This window comes from Vicugna pacos, chromosome 16 (assembly GCF_048564905.1).
Source record: "Vicugna pacos chromosome 16, VicPac4, whole genome shotgun sequence".
Lineage (NCBI taxonomy): Eukaryota > Metazoa > Chordata > Mammalia > Artiodactyla > Camelidae > Vicugna > Vicugna pacos.
Window position 1 is genome coordinate 49,030,666 of NC_133002.1, and position 16,914 is coordinate 49,047,579.

The 16,914-nt window shown below is 34.9% G+C and overlaps 1 protein-coding gene across 5 annotated transcripts in view; it reads left to right on the forward strand.

Annotated features, from left to right (window-relative positions):
* TLK2 (tousled like kinase 2) overlaps nucleotides 1–16,914 on the forward strand; it is a 114,648-nt gene that overhangs the window by 50,321 nt on the left and 47,413 nt on the right. For 4 of the 5 annotated variants that reach the window (XM_072939364.1, XM_072939365.1, XM_031685570.2 and 1 more), the window contains 4 exons: nucleotides 187–256; nucleotides 1,257–1,300; nucleotides 2,025–2,120; nucleotides 11,280–11,447. In XM_072939364.1, the coding sequence (XP_072795465.1) occupies nucleotides 187–256; nucleotides 1,257–1,300; nucleotides 2,025–2,120; nucleotides 11,280–11,447 (378 nt within the window). The remainder of the gene's footprint in view (nucleotides 1–186; nucleotides 257–1,256; nucleotides 1,301–2,024; nucleotides 2,121–11,279; nucleotides 11,448–16,914) is intronic. The other variant, XM_072939363.1, reaches the window with a different exon arrangement.

A 16,914-nucleotide genomic window follows, 5' to 3' on the forward strand; every position in this document is an offset into this window, starting at 1 on the left:
GTAGATGGTTTGACTCCAGATCCTGTACACTTTGCATGACCCTGCCCTAGAGCAGGACACTAGTTTAGGGCTTGTCCGTGCCAGTTAAGTCTTCTTATAGATTTGATATTTTGTACATACTGTCTGATTTTCATAATGTGAAAAATTTAACAAAATGCTAATTGTGATGTATATGGTATTTAACAGACTCCTGAGAAAAAACAGAATGACCAGCGAAACCGGAAAAGAAAAGCTGAACCATATGAAACTAGCCAAGGTAGTAGTAATTTCACACCAATAAAAATACTAAATTCTTATGTACTTAGAAAATTTCCAGTCCATACTAAGTAATTAGTTTGTGTACAGGGATTCCTAACAAAGGAGATTTATATTCCTTAAGGGAATATCAGGCTGTTTATTATGGACTTGCCATTAGATACACACTTGGCAAAACAGTGATAGTTCTTTGTGGACTCTGCTTTTCCATGCTGTAAGTTAACAGTATTCTTGACACAGGTTTTAATTTAGATTAAGCATTTATTGTACAGAAAAGAGGTTACATTGCAGTTTTAACTGTCTTGCATTAGATCAGTGATTTGTTAATAATAGGCAAGCAGAAATGCTTTCATTTACATGGTTGTCCTTTTATTTCGTCCTCTTCAATGTCAATTATTTAGTTGAACATCAGTGCCCAGTGGAATAAATCTGTAAATATGATGGTCATAATGCCAGATTTCTTTTAATAATTAAAGAGACAATAAATGAAATGGAAGGACTTCGAAGAAAGTCCTAGCCTTTTTTTTTCCTCATTTTTAAAATTTTTAATCTTCAAATCATTTTTTACTTTTATGGGGAAAATCCTCCCAAAGTGAGAAGGCATAAAGTTTTTTTTGTGTGAAATAGAATTAACCCTTTAGTTCTGATGAGTTTGTTTTGAATTCTTTGTTCTTAGTTGTGGGTGTGGATTATAGTTTAGTTTTATTTTGATTCAGAGTTGTAGCATAAGTTTTGTTAGCATACTTATAAAAGATTAGTGAATCTTAAATGAAAGCAGGCTCTCAAAAAATCTTTCATTGCTTACTTAGTCTTTTATTTTCTGGAGGAAATGGTCTCTGTTCTTAGGATACAGGTATTTTGACTAATATGTTAAAAGTAAAATTGACACTTGAATTGATAATAGTATGTGCAGTTACTGAATACTTAGTACATTTTAGTGAATGATGGTTTACTTGTGTGTGTTATTCGAAAAACTATACTTACTTTGGTTTCATTTTCAGGGAAAGGCACTCCTAGGGGACATAAAATTAGTGATTATTTTGAGGTAAGTTAAGTTTTTTGAAAAAAAAAAAACACAACTAGTGATTTTATAAAACCTAAATCCTTTCATTTAAGGCTTTAGAAAGCAGTATTTTGCCTTTGTGCTCTCCTCCCCTTCCTCCCCATCTTCATCAATCTAATGGTGCCCCATCTCTCTCTATAAGAGGAAATGGCTGCTGGCTTCCTAAATTTAAATTTGTTTATGATGTGTCTTGTCTGTGATGATATAAAAATTCACAAATGAGGTGATTTTTCTCTTGGTCAGACTAGGTTTCGTGTCTTACAAAGATTGAAGTGGAGTGGCTTGGACTCTTCTTTTGTCCTCTTCCCTCTAGTCCAGTGGAACCTGTAGTGAGCTCACTGACCCATCGTTAGTGGTTACTAAAGAAGACACTAACATCCACTGTACCACTGTATTCTTGCTTCGTGTATTTTGAGACAAGAAGGGAAAACATTCTTCTCTTATGTCCTTTCAAAACCATGTGTACTTTCAGCTTTCTAGCCATGTTTTCTTTATACCTTGGTATATTTCTGCTGGAGCTCCTCTTTAAATTCTCATTGAAAATTTAGTAGAATTTGGCTTACATGGCATTTTCTCTCTAGAATAAGATTTGTTGACTTAAAGGGGCCATATGTAATTAAGACCTGTTGTGTTAATCTTTTACTCTCCTTATCTGAAGCATAGTACTGTTGTGAATTATTCATATCCATTTTTCCCTGTTGGCCAGTTTGCTGGGGGAAGCGGGCCAGGAACCAGCCCTGGCAGAAGTGTTCCACCAGTTGCACGATCCTCACCGCAACATTCCTTATCCAATCCCTTACCGGTAAGCATTCACCTGGAGAAATTTGACACCTGTTCTAGGAGACAAGAAGCCCAGGAACACTCAAGCAAAGTTTCTCTTCCATTAATTACCCAAGGGGAATGAGGCATTAAGGAGAAACATTCATAGGACTGTCTATGAATCATTCAACTTAGATTCAAATCTGTATCAGTAAATTTACATTTTAAAAGAGCTAACCCTATTCTCCCAGTATAATAAATTACCTCTAGGCCTGCAGCTCAGTGTTCTGTCAAGGAAGTGATTTCCAACTCAGACACTAGGTTTTTATCCTTGTCAGATTTATATGTTCCTGTAACTAAATTCCTTTAAAAAAAAATTGGTTAGCTCCTGGCTTTTGAATTATTTTTAAGGCTTTCTTAGTGATGTAGCAGAGAAACTAATGCTACACAAATTTGGGATAGATTTGTTTCCTGTCTATAAGTGAGGTCTGAAGCTCTTAACAATATTACGGTGTTAATAGTGGTTCTCAGCCAGGAATAGTTTGTCCCCTCAGAGGACATTTGGCAATGCTGAAATAATTTTTGGTTACTACTAGGGGGTGGGTGGGAGGCATTTAGTGGGCAGAGGCCAGGGATGCTGGTAAACATCTTACAGTGTGCAGGATAGAGCCCACAACAAAGAATTATCCAGTCCAAAATGTCATTATTGCCGAGGTTGAGAATCCCTGAGCTAGCTAATGCAAGATTTTGTGTTAATTTGCTCGAGTGCCTTTAGATAATTTGTGGATACCACATAAGAACTCTGTACTTAAAAGTGTTCAAGGGCAGCAGGGGGGTCGAGGGATATAGCTCAGTGGTAGAGTACAGCTTGGCATGCATGAGGTCCTGGGTTTAATCCCCAGTACCTCCATAAAAAATAAAGAAATAAATAAAATAAACAAATAAATGAATAAACCTAATTACCTCCCCCACACACAAAAAATTTTTTTTAAGTTAAAAAAAAAAAAGAATGTTCTGTCCATTGATGCCTCAGGTATTGCTGTGGGATCTTAAAGAAAAGGAAGAACAGGAGTTTTCATCCTAAGTGTCTGTTTAGGAAAGTTGCTTTTCTCTGCCTTGGCAGAGTTGGTTAATATTGCTCTTTTCCTAAGTGATTTAATGTTCTATATGGTTACAGTATTTTCAAATACACTTCTTGCCCTTCTCTGTTTCGTAAAAACATGCATTCATTGGGTGGTTATAATTATTAAAGGACTTAGGAAAATGTATTCAACTTCAAGATTTTTGCTATTATTTTGTCGTCCTTGCTATGTTTAAAAATGTTAGAAATGTTTGATGTATAGATGTGTTTGGTTAGGTTGAGGTTTGTTAGATAACTTTTGAGGAGGCCCATGTCTTTATTTTTATTAACTTTTAAGCCAATTAAAGTTTTTACATGTTAAATGAGATTGTAGAATTACCTATTTGGGACACATATGATTTGTACAATTTTGTTGTCTGTTACTGTTTTCTTCCTGAAAAATATATTTTTTTCATTTGGTTTTTAGTAGTATGACTCCCTCCCTCCCCCCATCTATCATGTGTCCAATTTAAGTCAAGTCTTATCTGAAGACAAAAGAGATGTATTCCATGGTCTCTAGATAGTTTTACCAGCTCTGTGAATGGTGGCTGGGCCTCATCAGTATTATGCAAATAAGTATATCTTAGGTGTTTAAATAGGACCAAACCTTGTTTTCTTTTTCCATTGCACTTAGAACTCTGTATCCTCCCTAATTAGATTCTGTGCTTCATGGTTATAATCACTGATTTTTGTACACCCTTTAATTCCCTTTCCCCACTCTCTGTCATACTTGCCTGAAAAAAACCTGGCCCTGGTTAAATCTAATTTTTCACCTTTTCCTTGCCTGTGTCTAAGCAGCTCAGCATGGTTAGAGGAAGATACATATACCCTTGCTGACTGATCTCACTTTAAGTTCATGACCACTAACCCCATGAACCCTCTAGTTGTCTGCCAGTCCTATTATATTTCCATAGTTTGGTCCCTTTCCTAGGTGAGTATTACATATTTTTATCATTTCTTGCAAGCCTCCAGCAACACTTCCTTTCTGTTTACTATCTCAACTGATGATGGCTTTACTTTTTTATTTTACTGAGAAGATAGGAGCAATCAGAAGAGAACTTCACATGCTCCTACCCCAAATCTACCAAGCTACTTGCATCATTATCCATATCTGCTTTTTAGAATGAATAAACTTGCCAGGCCTTTACTTGTGCTCTGGTCTCCCTGAAAATTACTTACCCAACTCTTCTTGACAGTTCCACTTGTATAACTAAATGGACAGCGTAAAAACATCCACAAAGGAACTCTTGCTCCCCTTTCACCAGCAGAACAACAGCAACAACAAACTGCTCTTCCTGCAGTCTGCTCTGTCCTGGTGAATGACAGTTTACTGTGTCCATTTTTTCAGATGATAACCTCATACGCCCTATCTAATCCATGGGTAAATTCTATTTTTTTTTAATACCCAAATCTAACAACTTTTCTATTCTTTTAGTTCTCTGCATTAATCTTGAGAGTAGTCTCGCTATTTCTCCCTGTGTCTCACCTATTCAAATAAAGTAGCCAAAGTGATTCTTTGAAAAAATTAAGATAGATCATGGCACCCCTCTGCTCAGAATTGTCCAGTGGCTAGTCCAAACCGTTCTAGGCTTACATGGCCTAGACGCTCCTACATGATCGTTGCCTCCTCATCCACCTGACTCCATCTGCTCTCCCTCCCCCTCATGCTGTTACAGCCACAGTGGCCTCCTTGAAGTACCCTGAACACTGTGAAGCACTCTTTTGCTTCAGGGCCTTTGTACTCCCTATTCCCTCTTCCAGGGACAGCATGATTAGCAATCTCTTCATCAGGCTGTTACTCAAAAGTGACCTTATCAGAGAGATCTGTTCTGTCTAATTTCTTTAAATAGCAGTCTCTCACACCTTGTAACTCTGTTCCTAATCCTGCTTTAATTCTTAGTTATTACCACCTGACATAATATATTTAAATTTTGATATGTATTTAAATTTTTCATTGATTAATATTTATAAATATGGAAGAGTATACATATAAGTCTACAGCTTAATGAATTTTCACAAACTATACCAGAAATCCTCCAGAAACCCTCTTATGCCCCACTACAGTAATAGCCCCCTTCCTGCCGTTAGGAATAGCCACCATCTTGACTACTAACAGCATAGATGAGTTTTTTCTGTTTTTGTACTTTGTATAAAAGAAATAATATAGTATATACTCTTGTGTCTGGCTTCTTTTATTCAACATTACTTTTGTGAGATTCATCCATATTGTGTGTTGTTGTAGATCATCATTGTTACTAGTGTGTGGTATAATTATAATATTTTTATTTAATAACTTACATATTTTAGTTTTTGACTATACAGTTAATCTGTTGCCCATTTTCTCCTACCAGAATGATAATCCCATGAGAGCAGGAATTTTGTTTTTGTTTATTGCTGGTTCCATCTCTCACAATACTTAATTACCTAAGGTGTAACTGTTTTAACTACTTCCCCCAGTTGATATGGAAGAGATAATATCTTGTTCAGTTTTCATGTGGGCACACAGTGGGTGCCCAAGACTGTTCACTGAAAGAGAAGAATGGATAAAGAATTATTTAAGCTTTTTTCCCCCAAGTGATTCTTTTATATTTTTTTGTTAAATAGAAAATGGTAGGTAAAACATGAGCCTTTTGATGCAGGAGGTGGTGAACTACAGCCAACAGCTGGCAAGTTAAGAATGATTTTCAGATTTTTTTTTAAGAGTTATAGAGAGAAAGGGGAATATGCCACAGAGACGACATATTGCCTAAAAAGCCTAAAATATTTCTGTCTGGCTCATCACAAAAAATGTTTCCGGGAAGTCATTATGCAGTTAACTCCATGTAATCACTGCTTAGCTCAGAGAGTAACATATTTCCAGCACCTTGGAAATCTGTGTGCTCTTCCCTGATCACAGCTACCTCCCTCCACCCTAGAAACAACCACAGTTCTAATTTTTGTGATTATTATTTGCTTTTCCTTATAGTGTGACCATGTATGTATCTCTAGACAAAATAATTTCGTCATTAAGTCAATTTTGTTAATCCTAGTGTTTAAATCTTCTGTATTCTGACTTTTGTCTGTTTGTTCTGTCACTTACTAAGAGTAGGTATATTCATGACTCTCATGATTGTGGGAGTTGTTTGTTTCTTCCTATATTTATATTTTTGCTTTATGTGTTATTAAGTGATTCTCTTCATTTTTTGTGACTTTTTGCTCTAAATGCAGTTTATCTGATTCTTAGCATATCTGCACCATTGTATGGTATAAATATTTCCATTTTTATACTATCCATTTTTCATTATTATGTTTTCAGTTATTATATTTTCACTATATGTTTCTGATAAATATATAGTTGAAATTTTTTTCTTTATTCAAAGATCTTTTTTTTAAACTTCAACATTTATCCTGTTTACATTTAATGTACTTATCATTGTATTGAGTTTAAATATACCATCTTTTAATATATTTTCTATTTATTCTGCCTGTTACTATTTCTTTAATTTCTTGCTTTCATGGATTGAAAAAAAAACTTTCATATTTTACTCCTCCACTAGTAGGTAGGTCCTGTGTGGTATTTCTCTTAGAAATTACCACAGGTATCTTTAATGTGCTGAAGTTTGATGTTAATAGTATCTTTACCCTCCTCCCAGATAAATGATAACCTCAGAATGTTGATTTCATTTGTCTGCTACTGATTAGGTAGTGGTGGTGTATGTTTTTATTTTGCCGTTTTTAATCTCATAAAAAGTTGTTATTATTATATACTGTCAGTGTTCATTTGGATCTGTTTCTATACATACCCCTTCTCTTTGTACTTCTTTCCTTTTTGCATATTACACCTTCTACTCTAGGGTCACATTCTTCTGCTCTCACTAGTCCTTTAGTATGCTTTAGTACAGTATGTATCTGCTGGTGGTTAACTCTCTAGGTTTTTATTTGCTGAAGTAACTATTTTGCTCTTGAAAGAGGTTTTTGCTGTGTATTTTATTTTTAGATTGGCTTTTTTTTTCTTTTAACACAAATGAATATATTATTACCATCTTTTGGTTCCTATTATTACTAGTAAGAAAACAGCTTTCATTTACTTGTTAGTTCTTTTGAAAGCATCTCCTCCCCTCCTCTCCCTCCCCCGCTGCTTTTAACATTTTTGTCTGTGGTGTGCTGCAGTTTTACTATCATGCATCTTTTTATTTCTCTTGCTTGTGATTTGCTGGGCTTTTGGTATCTGAGGGTTGGTGTCTTATACCATTTCTAAATAATTATTTGCCATTGTCTCTTCAGATACTATCTCAGCCCTGTTCTCTTTTTCTTCCTCCTGTAAAATTTAAATTGTCTCCCTTTATCGCTCTGCCTCTTCTTTTTTTCTGTTTTCTTTCGGTCTCTGTATGCTCCATTCTGGATAGTTTCTTACCTTTCAGTTCCAAAATTTTCTGTTTTGTTATATCTAATTTGCCCCATCGAATTCTTAATTTTGTTATTTTATGTTCCCTACAGATATTTTCAAGCCTGCTTTTATTTTTTTTAATCTAGCAGACATAGTTGTTTTATAGTTTGTATCTGTTAATTCTGGTATTTCAAGTTTTTTGGGTTTTTTTTGAATCTTTTCTGCTGTTTCTTCTTTTTCCTAGTTATTGCTCAGGGCTCTATTTCTTTTTTGCTTCATTATTTCGACCGCATGCTGCTCATTGTTCTTGAAAAATTATTTGTGAAATTTCTTTGAGATCTAGGATGAAGATATGTTCCTCCAGGGAGAATGTTTGTCTGTTTCTTTCAAGTGCCTAGAGATTCTACCAGTGCAATATTATATTACTACAAACTCCTGAATTCATGGCTTGTATTTCTTTTGTTTGGTTTGCTTATTTTGTTTGTTTGAACCACCCAGGCAATATTGATACGGATTGTGTTAACATTTCTCAAGAAAGGTGTCTGCCCCCCGCCCTCCCCGGGTGCAGAGCTAAGGCATCTTTGTTGCAGTTCCTTGAAGTGGGAGAAATTTTTCTTCTGGATTACATTTTCTGTGAGATTGTAGCCCTTTGGAAGTGCAGCATAAAGTGGGAAGGGTTTCTTACTGAACCCCCTACTCTGGATGGATTTGCCCTGTGACTGTTCTCTTGACAACATGGTGCCCTGAAAATGGAAATTCAAAATCTGTAGGTACCCTTAGGGCAAATGTGACTTTGGTGCTTCTTTTACCTTTCTTGTGTTCCTAATTTCCCTTAGATTTTACTGTGACAGATCTCTACTATTTTACCAGCTTTTCTATACTTTTTTTCCCGCAACTTTTCTATACTTTTAGTATCTTTTTTTTGGTCCTGTTTTTATGGTTGTTTTCTAGGGGAGGTTGGTACAAACATTCTAGCCTGCTGTGTTAGATATATTTTAAAATCTTTAAGCCCTTGAAAAATATTTATTGAATATATAACAATGATTTATTTTACTGTTGCAGCTTCAATGATACTTTCTCCCAAGTAGTGAGAATAGTGTGAATGGGTATCACAGGTGTTCTGGAGCCTGAATTAAACCATTTTATTCAGTGGGGTAGGAGTATTGGTCTTAAGGAGGTAGATTTAAAAAAAAATAAATTCTTTTGTTAGGATCATTTTTATTTTATTTTATTTTCTAAAATGAGAATGTTCATTTTCCCTAATAAAAGGGTACATGCTGATTATGAAAGTCTTAATTCAGAAGTGGTAAGATACAAAGTCCTCTCCACAAGAACTGTTATTAGAGGGTTTAGTGGGCATATATGTTTATATGTATGTTCATACAGTACAGTTCCTCACTTCCATTGTATTAGTGTATTTAACCAATAGCCTCTAAACATTTTGTATTCTATAAATAATGCTGTAATGAATGTCCTTGTATATACATTTGTACTGTATGCATTTTTTCCCTTTGGAAAATTTCCAAAGTATAGCTCTTAAGTCAAAAAATATGCTCACTTCAAAATGTCATCACATAATTGTTAGTAGGTTATCAGCAGTTTGAGAGTCCCAGGTTTTACATAACCTTCTAATACTGAATTTTATCATTATAATCTTTGCCAATGAGAAGAATAACCTTGTTTTAACTTGCATTTCTTCATTAGTGATATTAGACAGTTTTTCATATGTTTAATTGGCCTTTTGAATGTCTCTTAATGCTTGTTCAGTTCCTTTGCCTATTTATTTAATATAGTATTTGTTTTTTTCTTACTGATGAATAGGAGCACATTATTTATTAAGATTGTTAACTCATTGTCATTTACACTGTAAATACTTTTTGCCTGTTTGTAATTTGTCATTTAACTTTCACCATTCAAAAGTAAAAAAAATACTGAAGTCAAATTTATTAATGTTTTTCTTTCATGACTTGCTGGTTTTGTCTTATTCTTAGATGTTCCTATATGGTTTGTATTTTTAATGTCATGTTTAAAAAGTCCTTTCCCGCTAGAAAATCATAAAAACATTTGTTTATATTTTCTTGTAATTTTTATGTATGATATAAGAAGGCAATCTGCTTTTCCTTTTTTTCTAATACAATGCAAATATCCTATTATCTTTGTAACAAGTTCCCACTAATTTGAAATGCACTTTAATAAATTATATATCCATATTGTATGGGTCTGTTTCTGAATTTTCTGTGCCACTGCTCAATCTGTCTGCTCTTGTACCAGTATTATACTGATTTAATTAATACTGCTTTGTAGTAAGTTTTAATAGCTAGTCAGGTTTCTCTGATATTCTTTATCAAAAATTATGTGACTAATTTTGATTATTTTTCCAAGTGAACCTCAGAATTAACTTGTGAAAATCCAGAAAAACAATCCCCCAAAAGAGAGCAAGAGAGAACATAGATGATCACTGCACCACCACAACACTCTCTCTTGCAAAAAAACAAAAACAAAAACAAACAGAAAGCCCTAAGCATTGGCTTTTTGAGAAATTTGACATGTATAAAATTTGAATTCAGGATCATAGTACTGCCGTTTAATTTGGGTAATATTTTATATTCATCAGTGAAGCTATGGTTTTTCTTTGTGTGTAATCTGCATGGTTCTTAAGTTTTCTTCTAAGTATTTTTATGGGTATTTTGAATCTGCTTTTTCTTCTGTTACTACATGCTCTGATTATAATCAATTGTTGCTGATCCATGGGGAAGTTAATGATTTTTGTATATTTATTTTATATTTGGCTGTCTTACTGAACTCTTATTTGTTATTTTCCAGTTGATTTGTTTGGTTTCCTTTGTGAATAGTTATATCATCCAAAAGTGACACTTTTTAATATTTTCCAGTGTTTATATTCCTCTTATTTTTTCCTTATGATATTGGCTAAAATTTGTATGATACTGTTGAATGATTGTGATTTTAATGTGTTAATCCCTGTCTAGTTCCTAATTTTAGTGAAAATGTCTCTAGTATTATATATTTATTTCTGAAAAAATACTACAAAGAGTATTAAAAATGGATACTTCCAGTATTTTTTTTTTTAATGTTACCCAACAAGTGCAAATCTCTTTTGGCATCTAAAGGGAAGAATTTGATTCCTCCCTCCCCCCACATAAATGAATTACACTAGGAGACAGAATAATGAACCATCCTTACATTTTTATAATAAATCTACATAATTGCAGTGTATTATTCTTTTAGTGTACAATTGAACTTGTTTTACTTGTATTTACTTTAGATTTTCACATGTAGGTATATAGTATGGTAAGAGTAGAATTGAGAGTGAAATAAGCTCTACCTATAAAGTACAGGAGAGATGTCTTAATCTTCATTTACCTGGAGGATAGCAATAACATTTCCTTTGTAGAAATGAGGATATTATGAAGTTGTTTGTTGAACTGTACAAAGTAATTTGCAAATTCAGTGTTATGTAAATATAGAACCATTAAAATGTAATTTTATGGAATTTAAGATATTAACTCAGTTTTATAGATAGGTTACAATCCAGTGATAATGTTATTATGCTTTCCATATTTGCTTTCAGATATATTTATATATATATTTTTAAATCTTTCTCATATCTAATGCTGTATTTTAATCTGTCACATGTTTTGGCAGCATCAGATTTTCTTTCTCCTGTAATTTGTGTGGTTTTTTTTAATGTTTTCCAGCGGCGAGTAGAACAGCCCCTCTATGGTTTAGATGGCAGTACTGCAAAGGAAGTATCGGAGGAGCAGTCTGGTCTGCCAACTCTGATGTCAGTGATGCTAGCAAAACCTCGGCTCGACACAGAGCAGCTGGCACAGAGGGGAGCTGGCCTCTGCTTCACTTTTGTTTCAGTGAGTACTAAGGCTAAGTTCTTGCAAATACTTGTTACCCTGGGGCTCTGTGGTGAAGTTTGAGTAACTATTTTGGTAGAGAGATGATTTCTAACACTGTGTTACTTCTAAAGGTAATGTGCTTTGACTCTCAGACCCTTGGTTCAAGGGGAGAGAGACTGTTCCGTCAGTCTGAGCGTACCATGGGAAGGAAAACACAATCTTAGGTTGCCAGAAAGAAAAAAAAATACTGGTCAAATTCCATTACAAGTAAAAATAAAATCTCTGAACTCCAGCCATCACTTATTTAAAGCAATATTCAGGTCAATAAAATTTTAGTGTGGGGGCAGGCATTCTGTAGCATGCTTACCAGTCATTTCCCCCAGGTGGTATTTGGGCAACCTACACACTTGCCTTCTTTCACCTCTTCAGAGTGTTGGTACAGTTACTTTTTCCAGGAATTTTTGGCTGCCTGTTGGCTCCTTTCAGCTCATGTCTGTCTTCTTCCTTGAAGAACAAGAATTTGATCATTATAAAAATTTGACCTAATTTTTTATTTTCAAGACTAGTGCAGTTTGGCTTAAAAGTTGTTGCGTTTCTTGGTTTCTGTGCCCTACCAAGTACCTATTTGTTGCCAAGGATGGTATAAAGCAAGAGAAGTCCCCATCATTCAGAGCTAAAAGTCACCATTGATTCAGATTTCTTTCCCTCTTAGTGGTTCATTTTATCCAGTAATAATCTGTTTCTTTTTTATTTGCTTTGTGGATCTGAGTCATTAACCCACATGCAATTGTATTTTTAAAAAGGGCTGTGAAATAGTGGTGTCTAAAGGAAAGGAAATAAAAATAACAAAATAATTAAGTAGAGACCATTGTCCATTACTTGGACTCCCTTCGTTCCTTCCTCCCTCCTTCCCTCCTTCCCTTCCTCCTTTCCTCCCTTCCATCCCTCGTCCCTCTCTCCCTGCCTCCTTTCCTTCCTTAAAATAACACCCATTCCTCACAGTTCTCTAAGTTTGGGGGTCATCTGAGCAATAGAGGAATAGAGAACTAATATGCATGGCTTTATCCTCTTTTTTTTCCCCTCACATTCTACAACTAATCTATCAGAAGATCTTATTGTCTCTACTTACATATCCAGAATCGGATCATCTCTCACCATCTCCACTGCCACCATGCTGGCCCATTATCTCTCTGCTTTGCTTCTCTATTATTGCTTTCCCTCAAGAAAGGGTAATACAGCTTTTAAAAAATGTACAGATTTTTTTTTAAACATCAAAGGAATGGATAAACTTCTTGTGTGAAGACAGTATAATTTTATGCTTGGGTGGCAAAGGAAATAGAACATAAAATGGGAGAATTGACCAGTACAGTATTTTGGGTGGGCCTGATAGCAGTATGGAATAGTTTGTATGAAAATACAGTAGTATTGTTTTAGACTTTGTGTAGCTGTGTATGCGTGTATTTCATTGTGTGACAGGCATACAGTCAAGTACACAGGATTTTAATTAGCAAGAACTCGTTCCCCTAATGCAAGCCTTCCGTAAAAGGTATGGGATGGGCATGCAGGCTGGTGGCAGGGTGCACGTGAAAGACAGCCACCTGCTCAGTCCTGTCAGCTAGTCCTCAGGCTGTCAGAGGAGTTGCAGGTGCTATGGTCAGATTGTTCTCATGTGAAAGAGTGATGGCAAAGGAGTGAAAAAATGATCATGTCTGAAGAGGAAACACGGAAAAAACCAAAGGCCTCAAAGCTTTGATGTAGTTCTGTTTCTCTTTGCTTCTCTGCAGTTCCAACCAGGATGTAAACATAGAAATATACAGAAAGAAAAAAGCAAAAGAGTTAACATTAATATACAACAAATGTTGTTAATTAATAGATAAAGACAAGCAATTTCCTTTAAAAAAATAAAAGGCAAAGACTATGAACAGGCAAAGTTTACTAGTGGAAAAAAAGACAAATGACTAATAACATGAAAAAATGGTTAACTTCAGCCGTAGAGAAATGCAGAATAAAACAAGACAACTTTTTTGACTTATCAAATTGGCAAAGGATTAATAAATTTGTAATTCTCAGTGCAGGTAATAGTTTAGATATACACACAGTTTTATACCAACTAAAAATTGTTACAGTGTATCTCAGCGTTACGTTTATATATCCTGGGGTCCAAAAATTCCATTCCCATAAAACTACACAGATGTTAATTGTACTGTTCATAAATTGCAAAAATCTGGAAGCAGTGTCTCTCCACCATTGTTTCAAAGGAACTTAGAAAAGGATATCTGTGATGACCTACATGTTGCTAAATCCAATCATCAGTTCTTAGAACTTATTCAGAGTAATTCAGTTGAGTGCTCCCTTCTCCAAGCACTCCCTTCTCCAAGGCTTCTGTTCTTTGGTTCTTACTCATTTCCCAGATCTCTACTCATTGCAGTGCCCCAGGGCTCAGTCTTCAGATCTCTTGTCTATCTTCATTCTCTCATTTAGTTTCTTTGTTTCAGTTGTCACCCATATGCAGAGGACTTCCAAATTTGTATCTCCAACCCAGAGCCCTGCCCTGAATTCTGGACCTAAGTAGTCAGTTGCCTCTAGGAATGGTCTCTATCATATCAGTTTTAACATGTCCAAAACTAAATTCTTCATTTTGTTCCCCAACTCCAAATCTCTGTTTCTTCCACATCTCACTTATTGTGAACTCTCTCCTAATTGTTTAAAAACCTTGGAGTCATTCTTGTCTTTAGTCTGTACTCCAATCCCAAATCCCATTAGCAAGTCTTACTGATTTTACTTCCAAAATATGTTCAGAATCCTGTCATTTCCAACCCTCTTTACTACTACCACTAAATCTGGACTATTGTCTCCTATTGAGATAATGGGGGTAGCTGCCTAGCTGGACTCTGCTTTTGCCTCTGTTTTCTTTTAATCTATTCTCAATAGATCAGAGTGATCCCATTTAAACATAAGTCTAGTTTTGCCACTCCCCTACTCAGAAGTTTTTAAAATGGCACATAAGGCCCTGCGTGGTCTGTTTCTCACCACGTTGACATCTTTTACTACTGTCTGCCTTCCTCACCAGGTTGCATCCACATTGGCTACCTTCCTTCCTCAATACTATACTGTCACCTCTGGGCCTTTGCACTTGCTGTTGTCTTTACCTTAACATTCTTCCTCTAGATTTCAGCACACCTTGGTCTCTCAATTCTCTTCTCGTCTCTGCTTAAATTTACCCTATTTAGAGCAGCCTACCCTGACTACACTGTATAAAATATCACTCCTCCCTCCCTCTCCCACCATATACACCTTATGTAGCTCCTGTGCCCTACTTTGTTCATCTTAGTCTTATCACCAGCTGGCCTGCTACAATTGACTTCTTTGTCAGACTCCCCAGCCCCACCCTGCCCACCCTCCATTGGAATGTAATCTCCATCAGGTCAAGGACTTTGTTTTGTTCACTTCTTTATCTTCAGTGTCTGAACAGGATCTGCTCTCATAGACACTCAGTGTAATTATATGTTGTATGAATTAATAAAAGCATCTTTCACATAAGGACTAGTTAAATTAAAAAAATATATATATACAATGGAATGCTCTACAGTAGATAAAATAAGTGAGACAGATATATATATGCTAACAGTGAAAAATCTATAGATAAGTATTGACAAATAAAAACAAGTGGCAGAGTATGAGTTTGATCCTTTAAATGTTTAGAATCATATTGTTATATAGTTTTACATATTTTAACATAGGAAATTTGATTTTTAAAATTATGGATATGTAATTTTCTAAATTGTAAGAATAGTGCATGTACATGGCCCATAAAAAATTGAAGTGATGAAGAGTAAAATTCTTTCGTTTGCATCCTTCAGACAGATAACCACTGTTAAGTTTCAGATTTTCTACTGATAACCATTTTAACTTCAAATAATTTATCCCTTATATAGTCAACTTTTAACTTCAATTTATTTACTCCACATTGTAAGAGTTGAGTTTAACATACTCATAACGATCACCCAGCTTCCTTTTTCATATTTCAGTTTTTAATTATTATTACACTGTAAGTGTGTGATATTTATTTTGTTATTTTAACTATAATTGAGTTGTTTCTGCTTTATAAATTATTCTAAAACTTGATAATACTCCGTGAACATTTACGATATTATGATTGTTTCATTATTAGACATTGTAAAAACCAAGTGATTTTATTGGATTCATTGAGAGGAGAAAAAATAGTCCTAGTCACTGAATTAGTTTTAATTGAATGAGGCAGTTCTACTTGTCAGGGTCTACCAGATTTTTAAAAAAAGTACGTGATCTGTTATTTCCTTGAAAGCTACATCCTTTTTTTAAATTTGAATATAGTTGATTTACAATGTTGTGTTAGTTTCTGATGTAGAGCACAGTGATTCATTCGTACACATACATATTCTTTTTCATATTCTTCTTCATTGTAGATTATTACAAGCTATTGAATATAGTTCCCTGTGCTGTACAGTAGAACTGGTTTTTTTTTTTATATCTGTTTTGTGTATATTAGTTTGTATCTGCTAATCCCAAACTCCTAATTTATTCCTCCCCCTCACCGTTTCCCTTTGGTAACCATAAATTTGTTTTCTATGCCTGTGAGTCTGTTTCTGTTTTGTAAATAAGTTAATTTGTGTCACTTTTTAAGATTCCACATATAAGTAATATCATATGATATTTGTCTTTCTCTGTCTGACTTACTTCATGTAGTATGATAATCTATAGTTCCAGCCATGTTGCTGCAAATGGCATTGTTTCATTCTTTTCTACCGCTGAGTAGTATTCCATTGTGTGTGTGTATATGTGTGTGTGTGTGTGTGTATACACCTAGACTTCTTTATCCAGTCATCTGTCAGTGGACATTTAGATTGTTTCCATGTCTTGGCTGTTGTAAACAGTGCTGCTGTGAACACTGGGGTGTGTGTATCTTTTCAAATTAGAGTTTTCTCCAGATATATCCCCTGGAGTAGGATTGCTGGATTATGTGGCAATTAAAAAAAAAAAGCAGAACACCTAATTACCTCCTCCACAACAAAATAAATAAATTAAAAAAAATTTTTTAGAGTAGGGAGTAATAGCTACATCAAATAGTGACAAATAGCTTTCTTTTTTTTTGATTATTACTATGGCCTCGTGAATTTTCATGGATATATAAGTAAATATAGTCATTCATTTTGGTGCTCAGTTGGTCACAGCTTTATTTACCCTTTCATCAGGGATGGACATTGGGGTTGTTTCCACTTTCTGGTTATTATGAATAGTATTGCTATGAGTATTCATGTACTGGTTTTAGTATAGGCATACAACTTTATTTCTTTGGGATATGTACTGAAGAGTGGAATTGCTGGGTTATATGGGAGCTGTTTTTGAGGAACTGCCAAACTGTTTTCCAAAACAGGTGCACCATTTTATGAACCCAGCAGCAGTATATGAGGGTTTTCCACATCCTTGTCAACACTTAACTTGTTTA